Source organism: Wyeomyia smithii, chromosome 3, assembly GCF_029784165.1.
Source record: "Wyeomyia smithii strain HCP4-BCI-WySm-NY-G18 chromosome 3, ASM2978416v1, whole genome shotgun sequence".
Taxonomy (NCBI): domain Eukaryota; kingdom Metazoa; phylum Arthropoda; class Insecta; order Diptera; family Culicidae; genus Wyeomyia; species Wyeomyia smithii.
The window spans coordinates 118,624,781-118,648,868 of record NC_073696.1 but is presented as its reverse complement, the minus strand read 5'-3'; the positions used below and the strand labels follow the sequence as shown (position 1 = coordinate 118,648,868).

General features: G+C 40.6%; 1 protein-coding gene across 2 annotated transcripts; it reads right to left on the bottom strand.

Annotated features, from left to right (window-relative positions):
* Window positions 1–1,453: 1,453 nt before the first annotated feature.
* LOC129729661 (uncharacterized) lies at window positions 1,454–23,878 on the bottom strand. 2 transcript variants are annotated; one of them, XM_055688401.1, is made up of 4 exons: window positions 23,416–23,878; window positions 2,328–2,559; window positions 2,154–2,242; window positions 1,454–2,069 (listed from the first exon to the last, which is right to left on the bottom strand). In XM_055688401.1, the coding sequence occupies exons 1-4, from the start codon at window positions 23,590–23,592 to the stop codon at window positions 1,983–1,985; spliced, it is 585 nt and encodes a 194-aa protein (XP_055544376.1). In that variant the 5' UTR covers window positions 23,593–23,878; the 3' UTR covers window positions 1,454–1,982. The 2 variants fall into 2 exon arrangements, with proteins under 2 accessions (XP_055544376.1, XP_055544377.1); XM_055688402.1 differs by having other exon boundaries at window positions 1,931–2,069; window positions 2,134–2,242.
* Between the last annotated feature and the right edge of the window lie 210 nt (window positions 23,879–24,088).

Here is a 24,088-nt window from a genome sequence, read left to right as displayed (position 1 = left end):
GAAAACATTCATATTGAATGGTATTTGTTCATTTCCGGCTGTTTGCCAGACACCGGAAGTCACCATCTTAAAATTCAAGATTGTGTCTGTGATCAATTTTCAGCTTCTGTCCATCTTTCTGGTTCCGGAGATACTCATATTTAATGGGAATCGTCCATTTCAGACCGTTTTCCAGAAACCGGAAGTTGGCATCTTCCAATTCAAAATGTTGTCTGAAGTCGATTTGTGGCTCCAGTGCATCATTACGGTTCCGGAAATACCCATATTGGGATCGATTGTAGCTCCTGTGTAGGGTTCTAGATCCGGTTATTATTATATTGGGTGGAAATCGGCCATTTCTGGCTGTTTTCCAGAAACCGGAAGTTGCCATCTTACAATCCAAAATGTTGCCTGAGGTCGATTATGGAACAAATTTGTTACCACTAAAACATTCACTTGCCAAATATGGTTCTATTTAGTTGGTTAGTTCTTGAGTTGTGCAGAAATTTATGTTTCATTTGTATGGGACCCCTCTCTTCCAGAAGAGGGAGGGGTTTCAAACTATCATAGGAACCTTTATCGGCAACAAAAACCCCTACATACAAATTTTCACGTCGATCGGTTCGGTAGTTAGACAGACAGACAGACAGACAGACAGACAGACAGACAGACAGACCGAACTGCATTTTTATATGTATAGATTACAACATCAATATTTTAGAACCTTAAGAGTGAATATACATTTATTGGATTGAAGCGTTCATGTAAATCTATTGAAATAAATAAAAATTTGAATGAGAAAGGTTGGGTCTGACCGCTAGGTGGATTAATTTAGGTTTTTTCCGTAAGCGACGAACCCGATGAGCAATTACTCTGCGCCCTTTTTTATATGAAACATTGCCTGTTTTCAATATCTGAAAAGATCTGATTCCATTCTACTAAGCCGCTCAATAAAAATTTATTAAACACCGATACAGACAACTGCAATAACGACGGTGTCTAGTCCAGCCCGATCCAATATTGGCTGGGTTATTATGAGTGTCATATCACTGAAATGAAAACGGAACAAGCGACGTTTTGCGTGGAATTATTTTACGACCATTTTGAAAGGTGAAACGATTCAACGGAATTGAGATAAGTAAAAAAGCTGGTTGATTTGTGATCTAACGATAAATATTGGTTTTTTTTCAGTAAAAAACATCAAAATTCGATTCGTGTCTCAAAGCGGTCAAAATTTTAACTTTTTGACCGATGAAAAAATTGCACAGGTAGGTAGTAGTTTATCAAAATGGCCGAAATCGAAATTTTTTCTGATGTCAAATGTCTTAGAAATGCAAAAAACGTTGAGATCTGATGTTATCTCGAAAAAGGAAAGTTTGAAAACTTAATCGATTTTCTGGGATTTACACAGCCACCATTACGAAATAAAAAACATTAACACAATATGTAAACAAAAATATATTTTATCAGCATAAATAAATAAAGCTATAATAAAAGCGATGGATGTTTGTTAGTTTTTTTCTTGAAATTTCCAATATCTGTATTTTTTCTATGGCATTCATGTAGAATTTAGTCTACAACATTGGCTTCTTCGTATGTGTTTCCCAATTTATAAAATCGACTCGGTTAGACTTTTACTCGAAGATGGATTACGGTTAATCAGCAGCTAATAAATAATCGTCTCTCCTACATTCAATAGAACTTATCTATATACAAACAGGTGTTATAGCAACAAAAAAGAAACATTTGAAAACATTATTCCGTTTTAAGTGACATAGTGTATAATTTTATTATACAACGAGTTAAAGTGTTATAGTTATTGTTTGAAATTCAGTTCTTTCTTGCCCTCTTGATCTTTCTACTTCAATGTGTGTGCCCGTAGTAGAAAGCAATGTTCTGATTGTGCATATGTTGAAATGTGTACACGATAAAGCCTAGTAAATTTAAACTAACACCTCGGATCAGCGACGACTAATCCGTGTTTTCCAGTGTTATCCTACTTTTCAGAAGCAACTGACGGCGTTGAAGTAACACTTCCAATACCGGCCCTTTTTCGTTTTGTCCTCAGTGCCCCTCGTCTGAATGTCCATCTAAAATATATAAGAGATTCGTATGATTACACTGTTCACCTAATTGTTAGATATTCTATCACACCAATATAAATCGTTTTTTACCATTTCGTCCAAAAACTCCTTCCGATTTTCAAGTTCTTCCAGCTCATCGGGAATCGCGTTGTCCACTTCCGCGTCGTCTGCCTCTGCCTCTAGAATCAATCAAAGTTTAATGCTCAGTACTAAGCAGAAAGTTTCAGCATCGTTCTGCAAAATGTAAGTTTCAATGCAACTTACCGGCATAGTAAGACTTCATCAGTTGCTCTGTTTTACTCGGTGGAACCGGTGGTGGGGCCGGCTGTTGCCTAACCATACCGTTCGTAACGGGACGCCCTCCGTACTTAGCATCCCGGTATACCTTGTTGATGGGCCGACCTGTGGCGTCCTCGCCTTCGCCTTTCTCCAAGGCATGGTGGAGGGCAACCATCAGCCGATCCAGCAACATTGCGGCTCGTTTAGGTACTACCATCTGTAACAGACATTATAGTAAATGGTAGTTTGATTTTTCAGTTATTGTTCTGATATGAAATCTAGCAAAAGTTTTTCACTGAGACAAAGAAACTTAGAACATTAATCAGTTACAACTGAAGAACAGAGTTATGTGATACATAAGTTTGCGTGAACTAGTACTACTTGCTAGTTTAATTATCTATTTTTTTCTGAGATACGACGATAGTCTATAAGTTAGTGCAGCCTTTTTTCGTTATAACGTAACTTTTTTTCTTCAACTCACGAGAATAGAAAATTAAGAATAGTTTATGTCTCCAATTAATTTTACAACCAAAAGATCTCTTATACCGTCCGCAGATACGTACGTATTTCTAGCAACTACACGGTAAAAAATGGGCACGTTTATTTCAAAGGATTCTGCATTTAACTCAATTTGTATTGATTTCAAGTGATGCACATTTTGCAGTGAAATGATCCTTAGTTGAAACTTATACAAATGATTGTGCATTTGTATTGTTTTGCACGCTATAAATGTCAAAACAAAACGAAGATGGCGAACCAAATAAACACGCTTCAAACGCAGACAAATATTTTTCCGGATGAAGCCATACCTATTCTAGAGCGTAAGTATGGAATAATTACAATAGTATTTTAAATAATAAACAGCTTGTTTTCAGAACACGGAACTGATCCGACGGACACGACAGCGGCAATAAACTTATTAACCGAACTCAATATTGCTTCCATCCAAGAATCTGACGAGGAGATTGTGGTCATTTTTAACCCGTCGAAAACATTAGAGTCTTGTGTAATTCAAATGGATGACAAGGCTCTGGCCGATGCTGATCTAAAGGTACTGTATAACTTTCTGATGAAGATTATTTGTAGTTATAAGGTTTAATGAAATAATAAAGGTAACATAATGAAGACCAGAATTTGAAAAAATCTTTATTTTTCGAAATCCATAGTTCATCAGTTGAGATTTCATGCGATAGCAAGTCGATACCAATGTTATGAGCATTCCAAATTCAAATCGCAGCATATTACTAACTACATGAAAACTAATTGAAAATGAAGTGCTTTGCTATTGATATCCTTGTACTTTGTATTCATCCGATTCAAGCGAACGACATTTCAAATTGAAATGTATGTCATGTAGTGAAAGTTCAACAGCAAATCACTTTATATCAATGTGTAGGTTTGTTTCATCTAATTCAATGGATCGACATTTCAAATTGAAATTTTAGGCAAGTAGTGAAAATTCAACAGCAAATCACTTGATATCAACGTGTAGATTTTTTACGGTGTAGCATCATCAATGCTTATGTGGACTGCAGCATTCTACTAGGACGCTCAAGAAGAAACTTTTTCACGAGAATAGGTTTCAGAGAAATTTTTGAACAGCAGACTGTATGTTCTAGAATTTATTGTTTAAAAACTGCTTTTCGCCGACTTTTTGCAGAATAAAACACTTGCAAACACAATAATAGTAAAACACACTTTGTTGCTATTGGAGCCATCCTTGTAAAATTTCAATGTTGGAACACCACCTCATTGTAATTTTATCGTAAAATTATTAATAAAAAGTGATAAAATTCATTTGTGAGTTAAACTTATGATTCATTAGGTGAATGTCACCGGAGTACGAAAATGATAGAAAATGAAGCTGTCAGTTTCTGCATGAATCAGTATACTCTTTTCCATCAACGTTCACCAAAAGTCATAATGAAGGTTGCTTGTGCCATAAATTTACATCGACGATTTTCAAAGATTGAAACCTTATCGTGTTTTTATATTGAAAGTTAAGCAATGTTTATGGATACCCAAGCATAGAGAGATATCTAGTATCTATGCAGCTTATATGACTAGGGCTGGCACTTACAATTGATGGATTGTTGTACAGACAATAATCATCATTTACCTACTCAGTTCAGTGGATTTCGTGCACATAACCAAAACATTCAACTACAGGGTGTTCAATAAGTTCCAATACAACGATCGTTGTTATGGTGCGCACCGTGTACATTCTGTGTATTGGTATTGGTGTCAGCTTTACCCTTATATATAGGCTAACCGACGTGCATGGTGTCGACTTGCTGACATTTGTAGTATGTTTACCGCGCACGATGAAAGAATACCGCAACGTCGTATTGAATCACCATCACGCCTCCTATTTTGTATGGAGAAGGCGTCATCACACCGTGTGTGTAACTGGGCCTTAAAGTTGTTTGCGGCACGCAAGTCAGGCTCAGTTTTCTGATGAGAAGCTCCTTGTCTTGCAACAGCCGCACACATACAAAATGATCAGCTGTGGGTACCGATGTTGGCCAGCGTCCCTCCGTCCCACAGAGACATCCCGCGGTTCCAGAGCGCCGCATCGGTGATGGTTTAGGGGCCGTATCCTGGTGTGGGAAGCTCCAATTGGTTTTTTTTGTTCATCTATAATTTATTTGACACGGCACAAATACAATTTAATGTTTAACGGCGCCAATTATATCTGGTAGCTTACTTTCTAAAGTATCTTAATAACTAAAAGCAAATTTTTTATCCTCGCTGCCGACTACGAGCTGAAACTAAATGTAACTTAAAGCTATAATATTTTGCATTAAAAGCACTGGTTTACTGTATGATGGTTTTCATTGCCATAGGTAAGCACATGTTCCGCTGCTGGGCCAAGATATTACGGACTGGCATATTGGATTGTCTCCCTCGGGACCTGAGAGTATCGTGCGGGTCTAGTTGCTGTTTCCGGATACGGGGTCTTAACGTGTTCTTGTCGTTTGGTTGGATGTAGGCGGAAGGGAATAGGATTAAACTGGGGCGTGGATGGATTTCAGGAAAACGTATATAAGGGACATGTAGGATAGGTCACGGCTCGTCAAGACATCACGAACAGGAACAGCCGGCTGCCTACTTTCGGCCTGCAGGGAAGCTATTAATCTAGACCTGGCGTCACGGTGTACAGGGCATGACCAAACAACGTGCTCTATGTCGTGATAACCTTCACCACAGGCACAGATACCACTTTCCCCGAGCCCAACACGACGGAGATGCGCGTCAAATCTATAGTAATTGGACATAAGCTGGGACATCACGCAAATGAAATCCCGACCTACATCCAACCCCTTGAACCACGGGTTCGTCGACACCTTGGGGATTATGGAATGTAACCACCTTCCCAGTTCCCCTCTGGTCCAAGCATTTTGCCAACTGATGATCGTATTCTGACGTACAAATGAGAAAAATTCATTAAAGGCAATTGGTCTTTCATAAATTCCACCGTTTGTTGCGCCCACCTTAGCCAAAGAGTCCGCTTTCTCATTGCCCGGTATCGAGCAGTGAGAAGGGACCCACACTAAGGTAATCTGATACGATTTTTCGGATAAAGCACTCAGATGTTCCCGTATTTTCCCCAGGAAATACGGAGAGTGCTTAACATCTTTCATCGATCGGAGAGCCTCAATGGAACTGAGACTGTCCGTAAAGATGAAATAATGGTCCGTGGGCATTTTTTCGATAATCTCTAGGGTGTACTGAATTGCAGCCAATTCTGCGACGTAAACAGAAGCAGGATTATCAAGCTTATGGGAGACGGTGAAATTGTTATTGATAATACCGAAGCCAGTGGACCCATCAAGAAGTGATCCGTCAGTGTAGAACATATTGTCGCAGTTGATGTTTCGATATTTATTGGAAAAAATTTTGGGGATCTGCTGCACGCGTAAACGATCCGGGATTCCACGAGTTTCTTCTATCATGGATGTATCGAAAAACACAGTAGAATCAGAAGTATTTGATAAGTCGACACGATTTGGAATATTCGAAGAAGGGTTAATATTTTGGGACATGTGATTGAAATACAATGTCATAAAACGGGTTTGAGAATTAAGTTCGATTAACCTTTCAAAATTTTCAATCACAGGACGGTTCAAGACCTCACATTTGATAAGAATGCGAGAAGACAGGCTCCAGAAGCGGTTTTTCAATGGTAGTACTCCAGCTAAGACCTCCAAGCTCATCGTATGGGTCGACTGCATGCAACCCAAGGCGATACGCAAACAACGATATTGTATTCGCTCCAGTTTGATCAAATGTGTGTTTGCTGCGGAGCGGAAGCAGAAACACCCGTACTCAATGACAGACAATATCGTTGTTTGGTAAAGCCTTATAAGGTCTCCTGGGTGGGCTCCCCACCATTGTCCGGTTATTGTATGAAGAAAATTCACTCTTTGTTGACATTTTTTCATCAGATACCTCACGTGACAACCCCAGGTGCCTTTAGAGTCGAACCAGACACCAAGATATTTGTGTACCAAAACCTGAGAAATCGTTTTACCCATTAATTGTGTTCGAAGCTGAGCAGGTTCAAGCTTCATAGAAAAAACTACTATCTCAGTCTTCTCCGGAGAGAATTCGATACCTAGCTGTAAAGCCCAAGCAGACAAATTGTCCAAGGTATCTTGCAATGGTCCTTGCAAATCGGCACTTTTGGCTCCTGTAACAGAGATTACACTGTCGTCTGCAAGTTGTCTTATCGTGCATGAATTTGCTAGACATTCGTCGATGTCATTTACATAAAAGTTGTAAAGAAGGGGGCTTAAACATGAGCCCTGGGGAAGACCCATGTAGCTAATGCGAAAAGTTGCCAAATCGCCGTGCGTAAAATGCATGTGCTTTTCGGACAGCAAATTGTGCAAAAAATTGTTCAAGAGGAGAAAATCCTTGTCGGTGAAGTTTACCCGAAAGAATGTCAATAGAAACGGAATCAAAAGCCCCCTTAATGTCCAAGAACGCAGACGCCATTTGTTCTTTGTGAGCATACGCCAGCTGAATATCTGTTAAAAGCAACGCAAGACAATCATTCGTCCCTTTGGCACGGCGGAAGCCAAATTGAGTATCTGATAGTAGACCATTTGATTCGACCCAATGGTCTAAACGACGGAGTATCATTTTTTCCATCAATTTCCGGATACAAGATAGCATTGCAATCGGCCTATAAGAGTTGTGATCAGAAGCTGGTTTCCCTGGTTTTTGGATGGCGATCACCTTCACTTGCCTCCAATCCTGCGGTACAATGTTTTGCTCCAGGAACTTATTGAACAAGTTCAACAAGCGCCTCTTGGCATTGCCGGGTAGATTCTTCAACAAGTTAGATTCTCTGCTAAATTTTCATTACTCTGCATGTAGGCTATAGGCCATCGCATCAAATCTTTTAAACCCCACTTTTTTGACAGGTACTGATAAGGGGCCATCCACATACCACGTGGACAGATTTTTAACGATTATTAACCACCCCCCGTGGACAAATGCCCATAAAAATTCTTTTTTTTGTAAGGACCGTGGACATTCCACAACCCCCCTTCCCCCTTAAGCTGTCCACGTGGTATATGGATGGCCCCTAACTTTGTTGACGATTTGAACTTTGTGCTTTTTTCTGGTGAAGCAACCTTTGCGTAGTGGTAATGCTGCACAATTTATAAATGTTCTTAGTGAACTGGCACGTCCAACATAACGTTAAAAGGGCACTTTAGTCGCAATTGAAATGATCTGCCTAAATCGAGAACAAAACCACATCCCTCGAAGGTAAAAAAAATTACCAGTGTTTGTCAAACTCAAATGCGTGACGTCACCGTGCGATGGTCTAGAGAGGATTGAGCATTGACGACCGTACATATCGTAGTTGCATTTCCGTGATTGACCTGAGCTAGCGTGCGATGGTCTATGGAGGATTGTTACTAAATTGATACAATCTATACAGATCTCAAGGCTGCGTTCGATTGTGTTGACCATCCAACATAACTAAATGAAATTTAGCGTTTGGGTGTCAATTAACACTCCATATGATGCCTGAGATTCTATTTGGTTAACCGTGAACTAAACATCAAACTTGGATAAACTCTTTCCTACATCTCTAGATACGGCATCATCAAATCAGCAGAGGTAGGCTACCCGATACCTCAGACGGTAAAGTCCATAGGATTCAGATCCGGTGAACTCGCCGGTAGTTTCAGAGATCAACCCTCTGCAGGGGTTGTCTATTGCAGTTTCGTGTGCAACGTAATAATGAGTGTTGGAGTAATGCAACAGTTTAATTGCCGGACTCTGCAAAACTTTCAGAACTTTAACTGGGGTCTGGGGTTCCGTTTGCTTCAAAAAAGTTAAAGGGCCTGTGCTTGAGTGCACAAACGTGATCTTGCCGTGGGACTACGGTGGGTGTAAAGATTCAATTCTGCCATAGTAATTTGTACCCCAAACGTACAAATACCATACACAATAATCCATGAACATTTCACAAAAAAAAACACATACACTTGTCATAAACCACAGCATACAATTACCAATACCCACTTGAACTGCCCATAAATGCACAACAGTTCCATGTAATTTCTCATCACTTTTTGCTTAAACCTCAAAAACTTATTCTCATACCCGGTGCTCTCAGAAAATCGTAAGAAAAAACTTTTTGTTGTTAAATTGATTAGAAAAATATGAATTTTGGTCAGTCCCAGGCATGTCTAAACCCACCACACCACCGCGTGTGTGTTTCAAGCGGTGCCACGGAGGGTATTTGAATTGCCCTTCAGTGCGTATACAAAACGAAAAACCCATAGTGTTCTAGATAGAACAGCCCTTCGAAAGATTAGGCAAACACAGGCCCGAGTGTTCTTGACTTCGTGAGCCCTCTGGAGCCCGCATGCCTACACGTGTTTTCTCAAACGCTTCTCTCCTTCAAAAGTACATATGAAAAAAAACGCACACACACAGACACAGACGCACACACTTACACACACACACTACTCACACACACACATACTACTCACACACACATACTACTCACACCCACACTACTCACACACAGACACACACACTTACACACACACACTACTCACGCACACACACTACTCACACACACACATACTACTCACACGCACACACTACTCACACACACACTACTTACACACATACACTACTCACACACACACACACACACACACACACTACTCACACACACACACTCACACACTATTCACACAGACACACACACTACTCACACACACACTACTCTCACACACACACACACACACACAAACACATACGTTACTTACAAATACACACACATACACGTACACGCCACTCACACATAGTGTGAAAAATGTTTGTGGATATTCGACCTTCAAACTTTTCTGCAATTTTCACTAAGTAATAAGAAAATGGTAACTGAAATTATCATGTTATACAAATCTTGTATATTTTAGCTTTCCAACGGTATATTAACTATTGAAATCGGAATAGTTGTTTAAGTGCTATTAGCATCTAAAATCTTCCATTCCGCCAACCAAAAACGTTACATGTTCAATCCAGTTTTCACAGAATGTTCCTTAGTATAGTGAAGAAAGACGTAGTCCCACGTCAAAAAGTAATGGTATGGAAACTTTAAAGCGATATCTGGCGGCAACCTGGGATGAAAATACCAAATGAGCACTTGCGAGCCACGTGCGATGCTTTTCTCGATTGTCTGCAGTGTTTCGGTCACCTTAAGTGGTTCGCCCTGAAACTTGACCAGTGAATTTTTAAAAACGATGTTTGCAAGTGAAATTGAATGAATTTGAAATAAAATGTTATTTTTGATAATTAATCTGTTTGTTTCAATGTAGAACTTCAATTGCCGGACCCTGTATTCCAGCTATCGTTTAGAGTCCTACACTGTAAAAAATCGACACGTTACTGCGAAGTGGGTTCCACTTACATCTATAGTAATAGATGAAACATTTCATATCTACGCGGAATAGACCTGCGGTTCAGTTACAGCACAAAATCAAGTGTTTTACATTTCGGTTTGCTTTGCAATGCATACCGAAATCAATCTCCTTACACTCGGATTTCAATCCTAAATCACGTCAAATGCCAAAACACGTCAAAATACCGTGGATTCCACTAAAAAACGATATGGGTCGACACGATAGAATTATTGGGTTCGTTGATTGGCATTCATATGCAACAAGCATTTGGGATGAATGTGCATCATCAAAGCTAACACAGACTTAGGTTCCATCACTAGAGCTGCCAAAGGTCACATATAAAGTAAGTACCACAGCTTCAGTATCCCCAAGCTACGGTAAAAATGGGCATTAGTCTGCATTCTATCAAATACACCATGCTTATACTACGCTTCCTTGGAGTAGCCCAACGCGCTCCTCGCGAACCTGTACCCTTAGGATAATTGGTCGAATTGTATAACGTAGATGTATTCCGTACTCCTCGGTTTGAACAAGGTAAATATCTTCCACATTGTAACTTTGCCACCCAGCTGATCTAAAGGTACGATGCTCGTCTAACAAACCAGTCGTCGTATGTTCGAATTCCGGCTTGGGAGAATAATTGTTTTGTATACTTAACAGTTGGCTGTGGGGTCTGTGTCGAATAAACAGAACAGTGCGAGCCATCTCGGCTCTAATTCTGGATAAGAGAAGATTGCAACTTTGTAAAGATGACTAGAACAAAATACCTGACTCTTGCAGAATTCATCGGACATGATTGTCGCTGCGCGTGAGCGAAATTCGAACTAATTTATACACTGTTAATATGATGTATACTTAACGTCAAAATCAACTGACGACAAGGGCAAGACATGACTGCTGAAAGGTGAAACAATTTTTTCAGTATCCATGTGGACTACTGTATGGTGCTACCATCCGAAAAATGATAATAATGTGTACGAATGTTTAGTTCTCAAACATGAAACTTTCCGGAAGAATCAAGAATTATCGGCGCATCATTTAAAATTAAGCGTACCATCAGAACTACCTGATAACCGCTATGAGCACGTTCTACAGCCAAGTTTTCCACTCTTGCCGAGGTTAATAATGCAAAAATCGGGTGGCCAGATAAACCTGCCCAAATGCACAATAGTTCTGAAACCTGGATTGCGATATATCAAACTTTAAGTTTTGGTAGAAAATAAATATAACCCCTCAATATAAACTCCCCCTCTGGCAGACAATTTCACACTTTGCTTTCTTACTTTGAAGAGCAAACAATATCATTAATCTGCATGTCATCTTATGCGTCGAGATAACCAAACTGCCAACCTTTTTCATATACAATCTTGAATAGCTCAACGATCGGTGGCGGACTGTGCACGATAAATCGGTTTTGCTCATAGTGACCCGTTTATGAGAATTTAAGTCATAAGATGGCAGCACTAACCGTCGGAAATCGGTCGGGTTCAAAATGTATGAAAAATATGGGAGTTAGGTATCTTGTCCTAGTTATCTTTGAACTTTGTCAAACGTTCCGATGCTTTTTCAAGGAACGACAGTATGAGTATTAGTTATAGTCTATAGTAATTACAGGTCATATGATCGATTTCTGCTCTCAAAGTACATTTTTCGAGAGCAAGTGAACATTATAAAGAAAATTCTGGAGTACTTTGTGATACCGAACAATAATCTGTCAGAAAGGTAGTGGAAGACCGGCTAGTGTAGTGGACAGAAAAAACTTTTTTCCTTCTTGTCTAAATCATGGCTCAAGCCCACATCCCTGTCACGAATGTCATTTTCATACATTTCGCTTGAAACCGTTTTTCTCTGGCTCTCTGGCTCGATTATACGTCAAGAGGCTGTCAGTGCTTTCGAAATAGCCAAATAAGCTCCGTTTCTGCGAGATAAGCTGTTGCTGCAAGCAATGTGTAAAAATGCAACAAGCGAAGAACGGTTGTTTTGCTTTGTAAATGTTATGAATTTTGTGCACACCATAAATTGTCACGTTTAGACAAGTTTCAACACGTTTTGGATAACCTTAAATTTAATAGAATGAGAAGCACATAACAAATCCGTGTTACCACCTATGCGGCACAGTGAATGGAGCTTAGGACCAGGTTTTCAAAACTAGCGCCATCATGCTCGGTGGCGGCTTCATGTTACCGATGGAATCGGAACAATAAACTTGTAACACATGCATGCTATACGTTTTGTGAGTTTTTCTGTAGATTATTGTTAAATGTTACTTTTTGTTAGTGTAGATAAATAAAGGCTCCCAAAATTATTATCTAAGTTGGTTTAGAATTAACCCTAAATTTTGCATCAGTGTAAATAGTCACCCAGCCCAAATGTTTATTGTCAAAGACTGTGCATGAAGTCGATCATAAATTTCATTTATATTGTACAGACCATAAAAAAGACGGCAAAGAACCGCATAAAATTATTCAACCCTGCAAACCAATGACTACTAATATCTCGAAGCAGTTTCAGTGCAGTGGGCTGGTGAACATACGCTCGAGCACGACTGTATCCTGTTCTCTAGCGAAAAGGGGGAGGAGGACGGAAAATGAGAGGTTGAGAGGAGAACGATAGGAACCGATCGGGGAGTGAGAAGTAAACCGTCATGGAGTAAGGATCGTTGTCACCTGCTCCGGCGTGGATAGTACGATTTTGCGAAAAAAGTGAAGTGCAAGTGGAGACGAACGTTGCCTTGACGGTCTGGAAATCACTAGAAAACCGCGACACTGGTGCGGAAACACGGCGAAACCCGACTGCCGAAGGAAAATCGCTATACTGGTGCGGAGAAGTGGTCATTGGGACGAAAGACCAACGGAGCCACGTGGAATTGCCGAATCAGCAGGCGGTTTGACGTCGTACGTCGTCGTTGAGAGGCGTTGGGAGTCACCAGAATTTGGTCATCCCTGGCGGAGGTGCTGGTGTCCGGCGAGTCACGCTATCGTCGCGTCACAAGTAGGCGAAGGGTGGAACGAACGTTCGTGAGGAGAAGGCCCGAAGAGGTCCGGTTGAGCCTGGCCCCCGCTCTTTGAGGCCCAAACCGATGGGTTACCCCCTTGTCTGCGAGTACGGTGGATGGAGCGAAAGCTACCCAATCAACGAGGCGACGGCCATTGTTTAATAGCTCTGTTCACCACTTTTGAATCCGCTGAAGGTATGTTCTTCCGTGTCACTCTCCCTCTCTCTCGCGTCTGCATGTTTCAGTCATCAGTTCCTGACGGCCGCAACGTCACACTCTAATCTGAATACCGGTTAAATATAAGTAATTAAAATGATTTGCATTGTATACTTTTTCTACCTCTGAGCCTTGTATGTTTTGCATGTGATTCGGTTTTGTCCACTCTGTGAGCAGGTGAGTTATCGGTCGTAAGTCCTCCTCAAATAGCGGTGGAAAGCCGACCCTAGGGTCCATGTAACCCCTGAGCTAGTCGTTTGTTTCATTCAGGAAACAGTCGTCTTGACATGGGTCTGCTCAAGTCTAGTGGATTGGCGATCAATTAAGATGTATACCAGAACAAAGGTTTAAACAAAATTTTATTTCAATTTTTACCAAAACACCATACCGATGAAAGGTATTGACCAGATAAAATGTCATTACATTACGTCAGAGAAACTCAAACGTTCCTGAACAACCACTCGACTCCGTTTGTACCCCAAATACGCAACCTAACAAATCTACCCACGACGCACAGTGGTCTGAAATTGCATAAAGTCGGAAAAAAGTCAATTTTTCAACTTGATGCATCGAGCAAGTTCTTTTCGGGAATCATTTTCGCAGGGTTTAGGCTAGTGAAAAATCATCACAATGTTTGGATAATTAATGTTGTCATACATTTAACTGAGTTGAGAAAGTAGGCTTCTTCTGCACTCACGACTTCTCCATTTTCAAGTTTTTTACCCAGGTGATTTATTACAGAATGCAGAAGTAGTAATGAATGGTACAGTAGTGTCGAAATGATTATATGGCCTTACTCTAGTATTCTAACAACTTCAGATATCCTTTTTATAGTTGCTTCATGGAAATAATCTCTCCACAAAATATGTATAATAAAATACTTGTCACTCCAACTTTATGTAGATTTTTAAATGGTATCCCCGCCTTTACCCGCGCTCATTCAAAATCTAACATGTTCCCTCGTGTTCATGGAGACAGGAACAACAAAGTTTTCTGGGCAATTTTCGCCGAAACGTTCACAATATCAAAAACTAAAAAGCGACCGTGCGACGCGCAAGCAGCCATTTTTCAAGTTAGCTTGGGGCGCCACTCATAAAATTAAAACTTAAACTACCTACACATTAATAGCCGTTACGCATACCTTAACTTTTTTTGATATATCTGGCTCGTAAAATTCGAGATTTTTCGGGGTTTTCTTCTTCGACATGCTATAGGTAGCCGTAAATCATGTTTTTTTAAGATTAATTGCTAAATTACTCAAAAAATACATCATGTACTAATTTCATTTTTTTTTTCTACATCTATAGTTTATTTGACACGGCACAAATACAATTCAATGTTTAACGGCGCCAATTATATCTGGTAGCTTACTTTCTAAAGTATCTTAATAACTAAAAGCAAATTTTTTATCCTCGCTGCCGACTACGAGCTGAAACTAAATCTAACTTAAAGCTAGAATATTTTGCATTAAAAGCACAGGTTTGCTGTTTGATGGTTTTCATTGCCATGGGTAAGCAGCATATTAAATTTGTTCCGCTGCTGGGCCAAGATATTACGGACTGGCATATTGGGTTGTTTCCATCGGGCCTTGAGAGTATCGTGCGGGTCTGATTGCTGTTTCCGGATCCGGGGTCTTAACGTGTTCTTGTCGTTTGGTTGGATGTAGGCGGAAGGGGATAGGACTAAACTGGGGCGTGGATGGATTTCAGGAAAACGTATATAAGGGACATGTAGGATAGGTCACGGCTCGCCAAGACATCACGAACAGGAACAGCCGGCTGCCTACCTTCGGCCTGCAGGGAAGCTATTAATCTAGACCTGGCGTCATGGTGTACAGGGCATGACCAAACAACGTGCTCTATGTCGTGATAACCTTCACCACAGGCACAGATACCACTCTCCCCGAGCCCAACACGACGGAGATGCGCGTCAAATCTATAGTGATTGGACATAAGCCGGGACATCACGCAAATGAAATCCCGACCTACATCCAACCCCTTGAACCACGGGTTCGTCGATACCTTGGGGATTATGGAATGTAACCACCTTCCCAGTTCCCCCTTGGTCCAAGAATTTTGCCAACTGATGATCGTATTCTGACGTACAAATGCGAAAAATTCATTAAAGGCAATTGGTCTTACATAAATATCACCGTTTGTTGCGCCCACCTTAGCCAAAGAGTCCGCTTTCTCATTACCCGGTATCGAGCAGTGAGAAGGGACCCACGCTAAGGTAATCTGAGTAGATTTTTCGGATAAAGCACTCAGATGTTCCCGTATTTTCCCCAGGAAATACGGAGAGTGCTTAACATCTTTCATCGATCGGAGAGCCTCAATGGAACTGAGACTGTCCGTAAAGATGAAATAATGGTCCGTGGGCATTTTTTCGATAATCCCTAGGGTGTACTGAATTGCAGCTAATTCTGCGACGTAAACAGAAGCAGGATTATCGAGCTTATGGGAGACGGTTAAATTGTTATTGAAGATACCGAAGCCAGTGGACCCATCAAGAAGTGATCCGTCAGTGTAGTACATATTGTCGCAGTTGATGTTTCGATATTTATTGGAAAAATTTTTAGGGATCTGCTGCACGCGTAAATAATCCGGGATTCCACGAGTTTCTTCTATCATGGCTGTATCGAAAAACACAGTAGAATCAGAAGTATTTGATAAGTCGACACGATTTGGAATATTCGAAGAAGGGTTAATATTTTGGGACATGTGATTGAAATACAATGTCATAAAACGGGTTTGAGAATTAAGTTCGATTAACCTTTCAAAATTTTCAATCACGGGACGGTTCAAGGCCTCACATTTTATTAGAATACGAGAAGACAGGCTCCAGAAGCGGTTTTTCAATGGTAGTACTCCAGCTAAGATCTCCAAACTCATCGTATGGGTCGATTGCATGCAACCCAAGGCGATACGCAAACAACGATATTGTATTCGCTCCAGTTTGATTAAATGTGTGTTTGCTGCGGAGCGGAAGCAGAAACACCCGTACTCAATAACAGACAGTATTGTTGTTTGGTAAAGCCTTATAAGGTCTCCTGGGTGGGCTCCCCACCATTGTCCGGTTATTGTACGAAGAAAATTCACTCTTTGTTGACATTTTTTCATCAGATACCTCACGTGACAACCCCAGGTGCCTTTCGAGTCGAACCAGACACCAAGATATTTGTGTACCAAAACCTGAGAAATCGTTTTACCCATTAATTGTGTTTGAAGCTGAGCAGGTTCATGCTTCCTAGAAAAAACTACTATCTCAGTCTTCTCCGGAGAGAATTCGATACCTAGCTGTAAAGCCCAAGCAGACAAATTGTCCAAGGTATCTTGCAATGGTCCTTGCAAATCGGCAGCTTTGGCTCCTGTAACAGAGATTACACTGTCGTCTGCAAGTTGTCTTATCGTGCATGAATTTGCCAGACATTCGTCGATGTCATTTACATAAAAGTTGTAAAAAAGGGGGCTTAAACATGAGCCCTGGGGAAGACCCATGTAGCTAATGCGAAAAGTTGCCAAATCGCCGTGCGTAAAATGCATGTGCTTTTCGGACAACAAATTGTGCAAAAAATTGTTCAAAATTGGAGAAAATCCTTGTCGGTGAAGTTTACCCGAAAGAATGTCAATAGAAACGGAATCAAAAGCCCCCTTAATGTCCAAGAACGCAGACGCCATTTGTTCTTTGCGAGCATACGCCAGCTGAATATCTGTTGAAAGCAACGCAAGACAATCATTCGTCCCTTTGGCACGGCGGAAGCCAAATTGAGTATCTGATAGTAGACCATTTGATTCGACCCAATGGTCTAAACGACGGAGTATCATTTTTTCCATCAATTTCCGGATACAGGATAGCATTGCAATCGGCCTATAAGAGTTGTGATCAGAAGCTGGTTTCCCTGGTTTTTGGATGGCGATCACCTTCACTTGCCTCCAATCCTGCGATACAATGTTTTGCTCCAGGAACTTATTGAACAAGTTCAACAAGCGCCTCTTGGCATTGCCGGGTAGATTCTTCAACAAGTTGAATTTGATTCTATCTAACCCAGGCGCGTTATTGTTACAGGACAGGAGGGCAACTGAAAATTCTGCCATCGTAAAAGGTGATTCTATCGCGTCGTGGCCCGGAGACGCATCGCGAACAATGTTTTGCTCAGGAACAGAGTCCGGACATACTTTCCTGGCAAAATCAAATATCCACCGACTTTAAGACTCCTCGCTTACGTTGACCGTTACGCGATTCCGCATTCTTCGGGCTGTGTTCCAAAGAGTGCTCATCGATGTCTCCCTCGACGTCTCGTTCACGAACCGACGCCAATATCCGCGTTTCTTTGCTTTAGCCAAGCTTTTAACCTTGGTATTAGGCTCCGAATACCGTATATAGTCGCCAGGTATACCTTTCTTCTGATAGGCCAAAAACGCGTCGGATCTTTGCGTGTAGACATCGGAGCACTCTTGGTCCCACCAGGGAGTGGGAGGCCGTTCTTTGATCGTTACGCCGGGATATTTCTTCGTTTGGGCTTGCAACGCGGCGTCGAGAATCAAGCCCGCGAGGAGATTGTATTCTTCAAGTGGTGGATGATGTTGAATCGACTCGACCGCTTTTGAAATCATTTCCTCGTATAACTTCCAATCGACATTCCGTGTGAGGTCATACGGAATGTCAATTGCTGGCATGCGAGTTGACCCGTTATTAATTGAAATAAGAATAGGCAAATGGTCGCTACCGTGAGGATCGAGAATTACCTTCCATGTGCAATCCAACCGTAGCGACGTCGAACATAAGGATAGATCCAAAGCGCTTGGGCGCGCTGGAGGTTTCGGGATACGTGTCATTTCACCGTTGTTTAAAATAGTCATGTCGAAGTCATCGCAAAGGTTATAGATTAAAGAGGAGCGGTTATCATTGTAAGGGGAGCCCCAAGCCACACCATGAGAGTTGAAGTCTCCCAAAATCAAACGTGGCGAGGGAAGAAGTTCTATTAAATCAAAGAGCAACCGTTGCCCAGCCTGTGCTCTGGGAGGAATATATATTGAGGCAATACAAAACTCTTTACCTTGTATTGTCATTTGACATGCGACAACTTCGATGCCTGGAATCGAGGGGAGGTTAATACGATAGAAAGAATAGCACTTTTTAATCCCTAAAAGTACTCCTCCATATGGGGTGTCTCGATCAAGGCGAATAATATTAAAATCATGGAAGTTGAGATCAATATTTGAAGTAAGCCAAGTTTCACAAAGGGAAAATGCATCGCATTTGTTTTTATTTATCAAAACTTTAAACGAATCAATTTTTGGTAAAATACTTCTACAATTCCACTGTAAGACAGAGATAGAATCCTTCATATACGCAGTTGAATTAGGCATCGAAGGATACAATCGCTGCAAGGAGGGGCCATTGGGCAGTCAACTGCTTCAAAAATGATCTAACTGTTGGGAGGAATGCTGTAAGAAAAATTTTAATTGGATCGGGTACATTGAAATTTTCAAAAATCCAGTCCACAATGTCAGAAAATTTCACTAATCCAGAGTTTGTTTCATCAACTGGATGTGCAAAAGGAACAACTGGGGTTTTAGATGTTCCTGGCAGTGCTGGGAACTCCTTCTGGGACTTTAAATTTGCAAGCCCAGGAGGAGTTTGCTTCGGTTTTTCCGCAGCACTGTTTGGTTTGTTTGTACTTTTCATTACACTTTGGGAAATCTTAGGACCTTTACGGGGAAGTTTAGGAGAAGAAACATTTTTCCTCTTCCTAGACTCCCCAGGATTGGCATAAGATGTTCCCGCTGATGAATCGTCAGAATCGGTTTCATCAGAGGGCAACAGATCAAAGGGGTTCGATGTTATGGTAGAAGTGGTCAGGGTCTTCTTCAGCATCTCAGCGTAAGAACGCTTTGAACGCTCCTTAAGTGACCGCTTGATTTTATCTCTGCGCTGCATGTACACCGGGCATGTGGAGAGCTCATACTGGTTTTCCCCACAGTGAATACATTTTTCAGCATTAACACTGCAAGAATCTTCCGCATGAGTCTCCCCACACTTGCTACATCGTGCCTTATTGCAGCAGTAGGCGGCTGTGTGGCCTAACTGCTTGCAATTGGTGCAATTCATAACACGGGGTACATACAATCGCACAGGCAGACGAACCCGGTCGATCGAGACGTGGCTAGGGAGTGCAGATCCGGCAAACGTAACGCGAAACGAGTCTGACGGAGTGTAAACTTTTATACCGCAGACGAGAGACATGGACCGCAATTGCTTACAATCCAAAATCTTCGCCTGTGTTTCGGTATTTTTGAAGCAACCGGTTGCGCTTTTTAGGATACACTCGACAGACAGACTCGAATCGGTTATGACACCGTCGATCTCCACGTCTCGTGCGGGTATGTAAACGCGATACTCGCGTGTGAAGAGCTCAGAGCAAGCGATAGCATTGGCCTGTGCCAGATCACTGACCACGACACGGATCTTGTTAGGTCGGACCTTGGAAATTTCGGTCACGGCCTTGTACCCCTTCGTCAGGTCTTTAGAAATTTGCAGTATGTTTAATCGCTTTGAATTCACTCCGGCCTTTGGACGAAAATAAACAGTATAGCTGCCCTGTTGAGATCCGTCCGGGTAAAGCCTGGGGCGAGGGGGAACTGGAGAATGAACAGGGGAGGGGGTAACAGAAGGGTCAGGGTCAGGGGGGTTCGGGGATGGTGGCACGGGAGGCGAGGGATCTATATCCATCGCGCTAAATGTAGCGCACTAGCGCACTAGCGCCGACAAGAACACGTACCTCTTTACTTCTTCCTTCCAGCAGTGGTTGTCCGATCGTTCGAAGCTGCACCCAAAGCAGCCAGCAGCACCAGTACAGCAGCACCAATACAGCCACCAGCAGTGAGCCGGGTGTGAGATCACTCAGCACAGCGACACGGACTCGACTGTCAACTGATGGCCTTGAACTCGAAAGAATAATACACTCTTTTGTTTGGCTATTCGTACACACGGACCGGATTGTAATAGAACGACCACTTTGCACGTCCGTTTCTGTCGAGTGTTCGACGCGGAATGGTACTAATTTCATATCCCAGGAGGAGTTTTTCAAAATACTATTCTCTACATACTTTCTTTAGACATTATCCTTCTTTTTTGCTTCCTTGAGAAATTAGCGACAGCGCCGCCCTAGCGGTGGAATTTTGAACTACCTAGCCATTATCAAAAGTTGGTCAATAGTTTCAGGATCAATATTCGAGAAGACATCGTTCATCTAGGAGGCAACCCTAAGTAGTTATTAATTTCGCCCTGATTTCAGTCCTTTCCGACCACTGTGCCACGTGTCGTTCAACCGGAGATTTATTCGGGATTTCTACCACTTTTAAATGACAAACTCGTGGCTGTTCTGTTGCAAAATTGTGTTTCTGCAACGCAAAATTTCTGTACATGCATTGGAACAACTGTAAGGTTCTGACACCCTAATTCGATAGCTTTGCAATAAATTGAAGTATTTCCAGCATTTTTTTTGTTCAACACAACCGACGGCTTTTCATAAAACGGTATGGTACAAGTGGGGAAACTCGTACCGTCTGCTTTATCTCAAAATTTAAGGAGTCATCGTGTTTCTATGTTACCAGTATCGTATTGTACCGTCGTGCGGGTGTTTTTTAAATCTTCCAAGTTTTTCAATTTGGTGTAATTTCAATTCACAGTGTAGTAAATGAAATTAAATGATTTTCACTTATATTTAACACGGCTTCATTATTTTGAGTTGAATTCATTGTGAGATGAGAAAAAAGGTTCAGAATGCGGTCAAACATTTTTTGTAGGTTCCGACTGGGGGCTGCTTTTGACAGTTTGAAAAATCGAAAGATTTCTATACAAAAACATCAAGCTAAACTAATAAACTAAATTAAATTAAGTTTTAAACGATGTCCCTTGAATGTATGCCTGAAACTCGTATAATACCGAAAAAACTAGTATAATACCGGAAGTTATTGACCTTGCGGGTGGTACGTACCATACAAACACGAATATAACCTGGCAACACAAACTAACAGACTTTGAACGAATTTTTAATAAAATCATCGTCCGGATGATATCAGTACTTTACGATAGTAACCTTAGCACCACCTACTGCAGTGATTGCGCTGCGTCTTGTATTTCGACATCAGCGCCAGCGTACGGCATGCGTCTAATTGGAAACCACCAAATATGTATGAGATTGCATGACAGCGCCCCAAACCGTGTTGACGCGATGAATGTCATTCGATTTAAAATTAAAAATGATCATTCTTTGTGGCGATGGAGCTTGGTTAGTGTTACGTCTGTTAGTCTGTTCATGCAATATGGTTGGCAAAAATGGAAGGCTTCCAACATTTTGCAAAAATAACAATCTGTAACTCAAATCGAATAAAACTAATTATCGAATACTAGATTATTTTAAAAACGGCTTATACAAATTGGATTTAAAAAAAAAATTTTTTTTTTTAAACTAATTATCGAATACTAGATTATTTTAAAAACGGCTTATACAAATTGGATTTAAAAAAAAATTTTTTTTTTTCTAAAACATGATTAAACTTAAGTGTCAAAAGTAGCACCGCATACCAAAACAAGCCCCGCACAATGGTAATAGGTTTTTATGATTTTTGTAACTGTGCAGTTCCACAAAAAACAGGCAACCATTTTAAGGAACCATTTTTGTTCTGGCTAGAACTTTACACAGATGTTCCTGTGCCACTGTATAAAATCGACATATCACGTGGAATACATTTGCGTTTCAGTTCACAGCATGAAATCAAGAGTTTTACACTTCAATTTATTATATCATGCATACTCTGAGTTAAGAAGATTGATTTCGGTATGCATGATATAATAAATTGAAGTGTAAAACTCTTGATTCAATGCTTACACAAGTCAAATGCCAAAACACATTAAATACCGGGGATTCCAATAAAAATCGATATGGATCGACATATTAGAATGATTAGTTTCGATTATTGACATTCATTTTCTAAAAAATAATTTCTAAAAATTATACACTGTTGAATTGAATTGATTTTTTTAAATTTTTTCATTTCACTAAGTTCAGTTAACTATTATTGTTTAGTTTACAGTGAGAAGTTTTTGTGGAAAAAAATCAGACTTTATAAAAGAGGGTTTTTTAGTTATTTGATTAATATTTAATTTTGTTTTTTTTTCTACATTTTTTTAGAAGGAAAGAATTGTTGCCTACAACTTCGCCGAACATGCCTTTAAGGCTTTTTTTGGTTTTTTTGAAATTTCCTGCATTTTTGTTCTTTATTTCACCATGAATAGACAACTATTAATGTTTAGCAAATTTTTTGAACTTTTCGTGAGAAAAATTATTTTTTGAATGAGTTGAGTTTTTTGAGATAATTAATTTTTTATTCAGTTTTTGATTTTTATTGTGAGAAACGTTTTTTTAACGGTGTACATTTTTTTCGAGAAGACAAAATTTTTACATACAACTTTGTCAAAAACGTCACACCGATTAAAACAAACTATTTTGGCTTTAAAAATATTTGTAACTATCAATACCCTCTTTACCTAAAATTAAACCTTCACAAATTAGTCGTGATTAAAAACAGCATAGCATAACATATTAGAACAATTGTCCAAGGTTTTTAGCCAAATCAAAATTGGCAATTGAACAATTGATTTTAGGTGAAGCTTTTACTTAAAAATGAAACATGAAAAATTGATTTCGGAAAATTTACAGATACCCCAGTCCAAACTTATAAGCGAAGAAAAATCCACCTCGACTGCCAAAATATTTTTGATCTCTAGAAAGCCATCGTTTTGGTTAAAATCACAAAGCATCGGTTGAATCGAATCACAGAGTAGCTGTGATAGGTATGATATTTTAAAACATCCATCACCACGTTATGTATCAGATAATCCACGCAATCTGAAGACTCACCGGATAGTCATCATACTGCACTTCTAGAATTTTTGGAATTTCCAACGTTTTCGATCTAGAATCCGATTTTCCGTCGATCGCTTTGCTAAACACAACATTCGACTTCAGTAGCACCAGCCATAAAGTTATTTGCAGTATTGCTCTTTTCATCGTGATCAAATTTTTAAAAACCACCATCCAGCAGGAAATATTCTACGAAAACGATATCCGAAACCGCTACTACACACGGCGCGATGCACAATTACCGTTCAACGATGGCATCAATTATTAACCCGTTCATTTATCATCTTTATCACTACTGTCCACTGGCTGTCAGTGAATCAACTAACTGTAGATTGCAACAGAAAGATATATCCGTTGGAAAGAAATCAGTCTCCTGGAAAACTATCCTGAATTGTATGTGCAGCACATGAACAGGCGCGCGCGATTGAGTTGAGTCTGTTGTGCGAGCACGTTGTCGCCGGCAGTCTAAACTGTTTCCACGAGCTTTCGTGCTCTTTTATAGAGTGTGGAAAACTCGAAGTTGCCAGAAAAAAAAACGATAGAAAAGCGTGGGCTTGCTGTTGCTCGATTTTGTCGCCAATTCTACGAGCTAGCGAAAGGGCATACTTATCATTACCTTGTTAGGGTGATTCATCCATTCCTTTCGGGATCCGACGACAGTGTTTTATTT

What these genes read in the sequence shown, in the direction of transcription:
- LOC129729661 (XM_055688401.1), bottom strand. Translation starts at nt 23,592, where the DNA reads ATGGTGGTTTTTAAAAATTTGATCACGATGAAAAGAGCAATACTGCAA. An exon ending in TGCAGTATGATGACTATCCG is followed by an intron (nt 2,560 to 23,415) that starts GTGAGTCTTCAG and finishes TGTCTGTTACAG; the next exon opens with ATGGTAGTACCTAAACGAGC. An exon ending in AGGAGTTTTTGGACGAAATG is followed by an intron (nt 2,070 to 2,153) that starts GTAAAAAACGAT and finishes TATATATTTTAG; the next exon opens with ATGGACATTCAGACGAGGGG.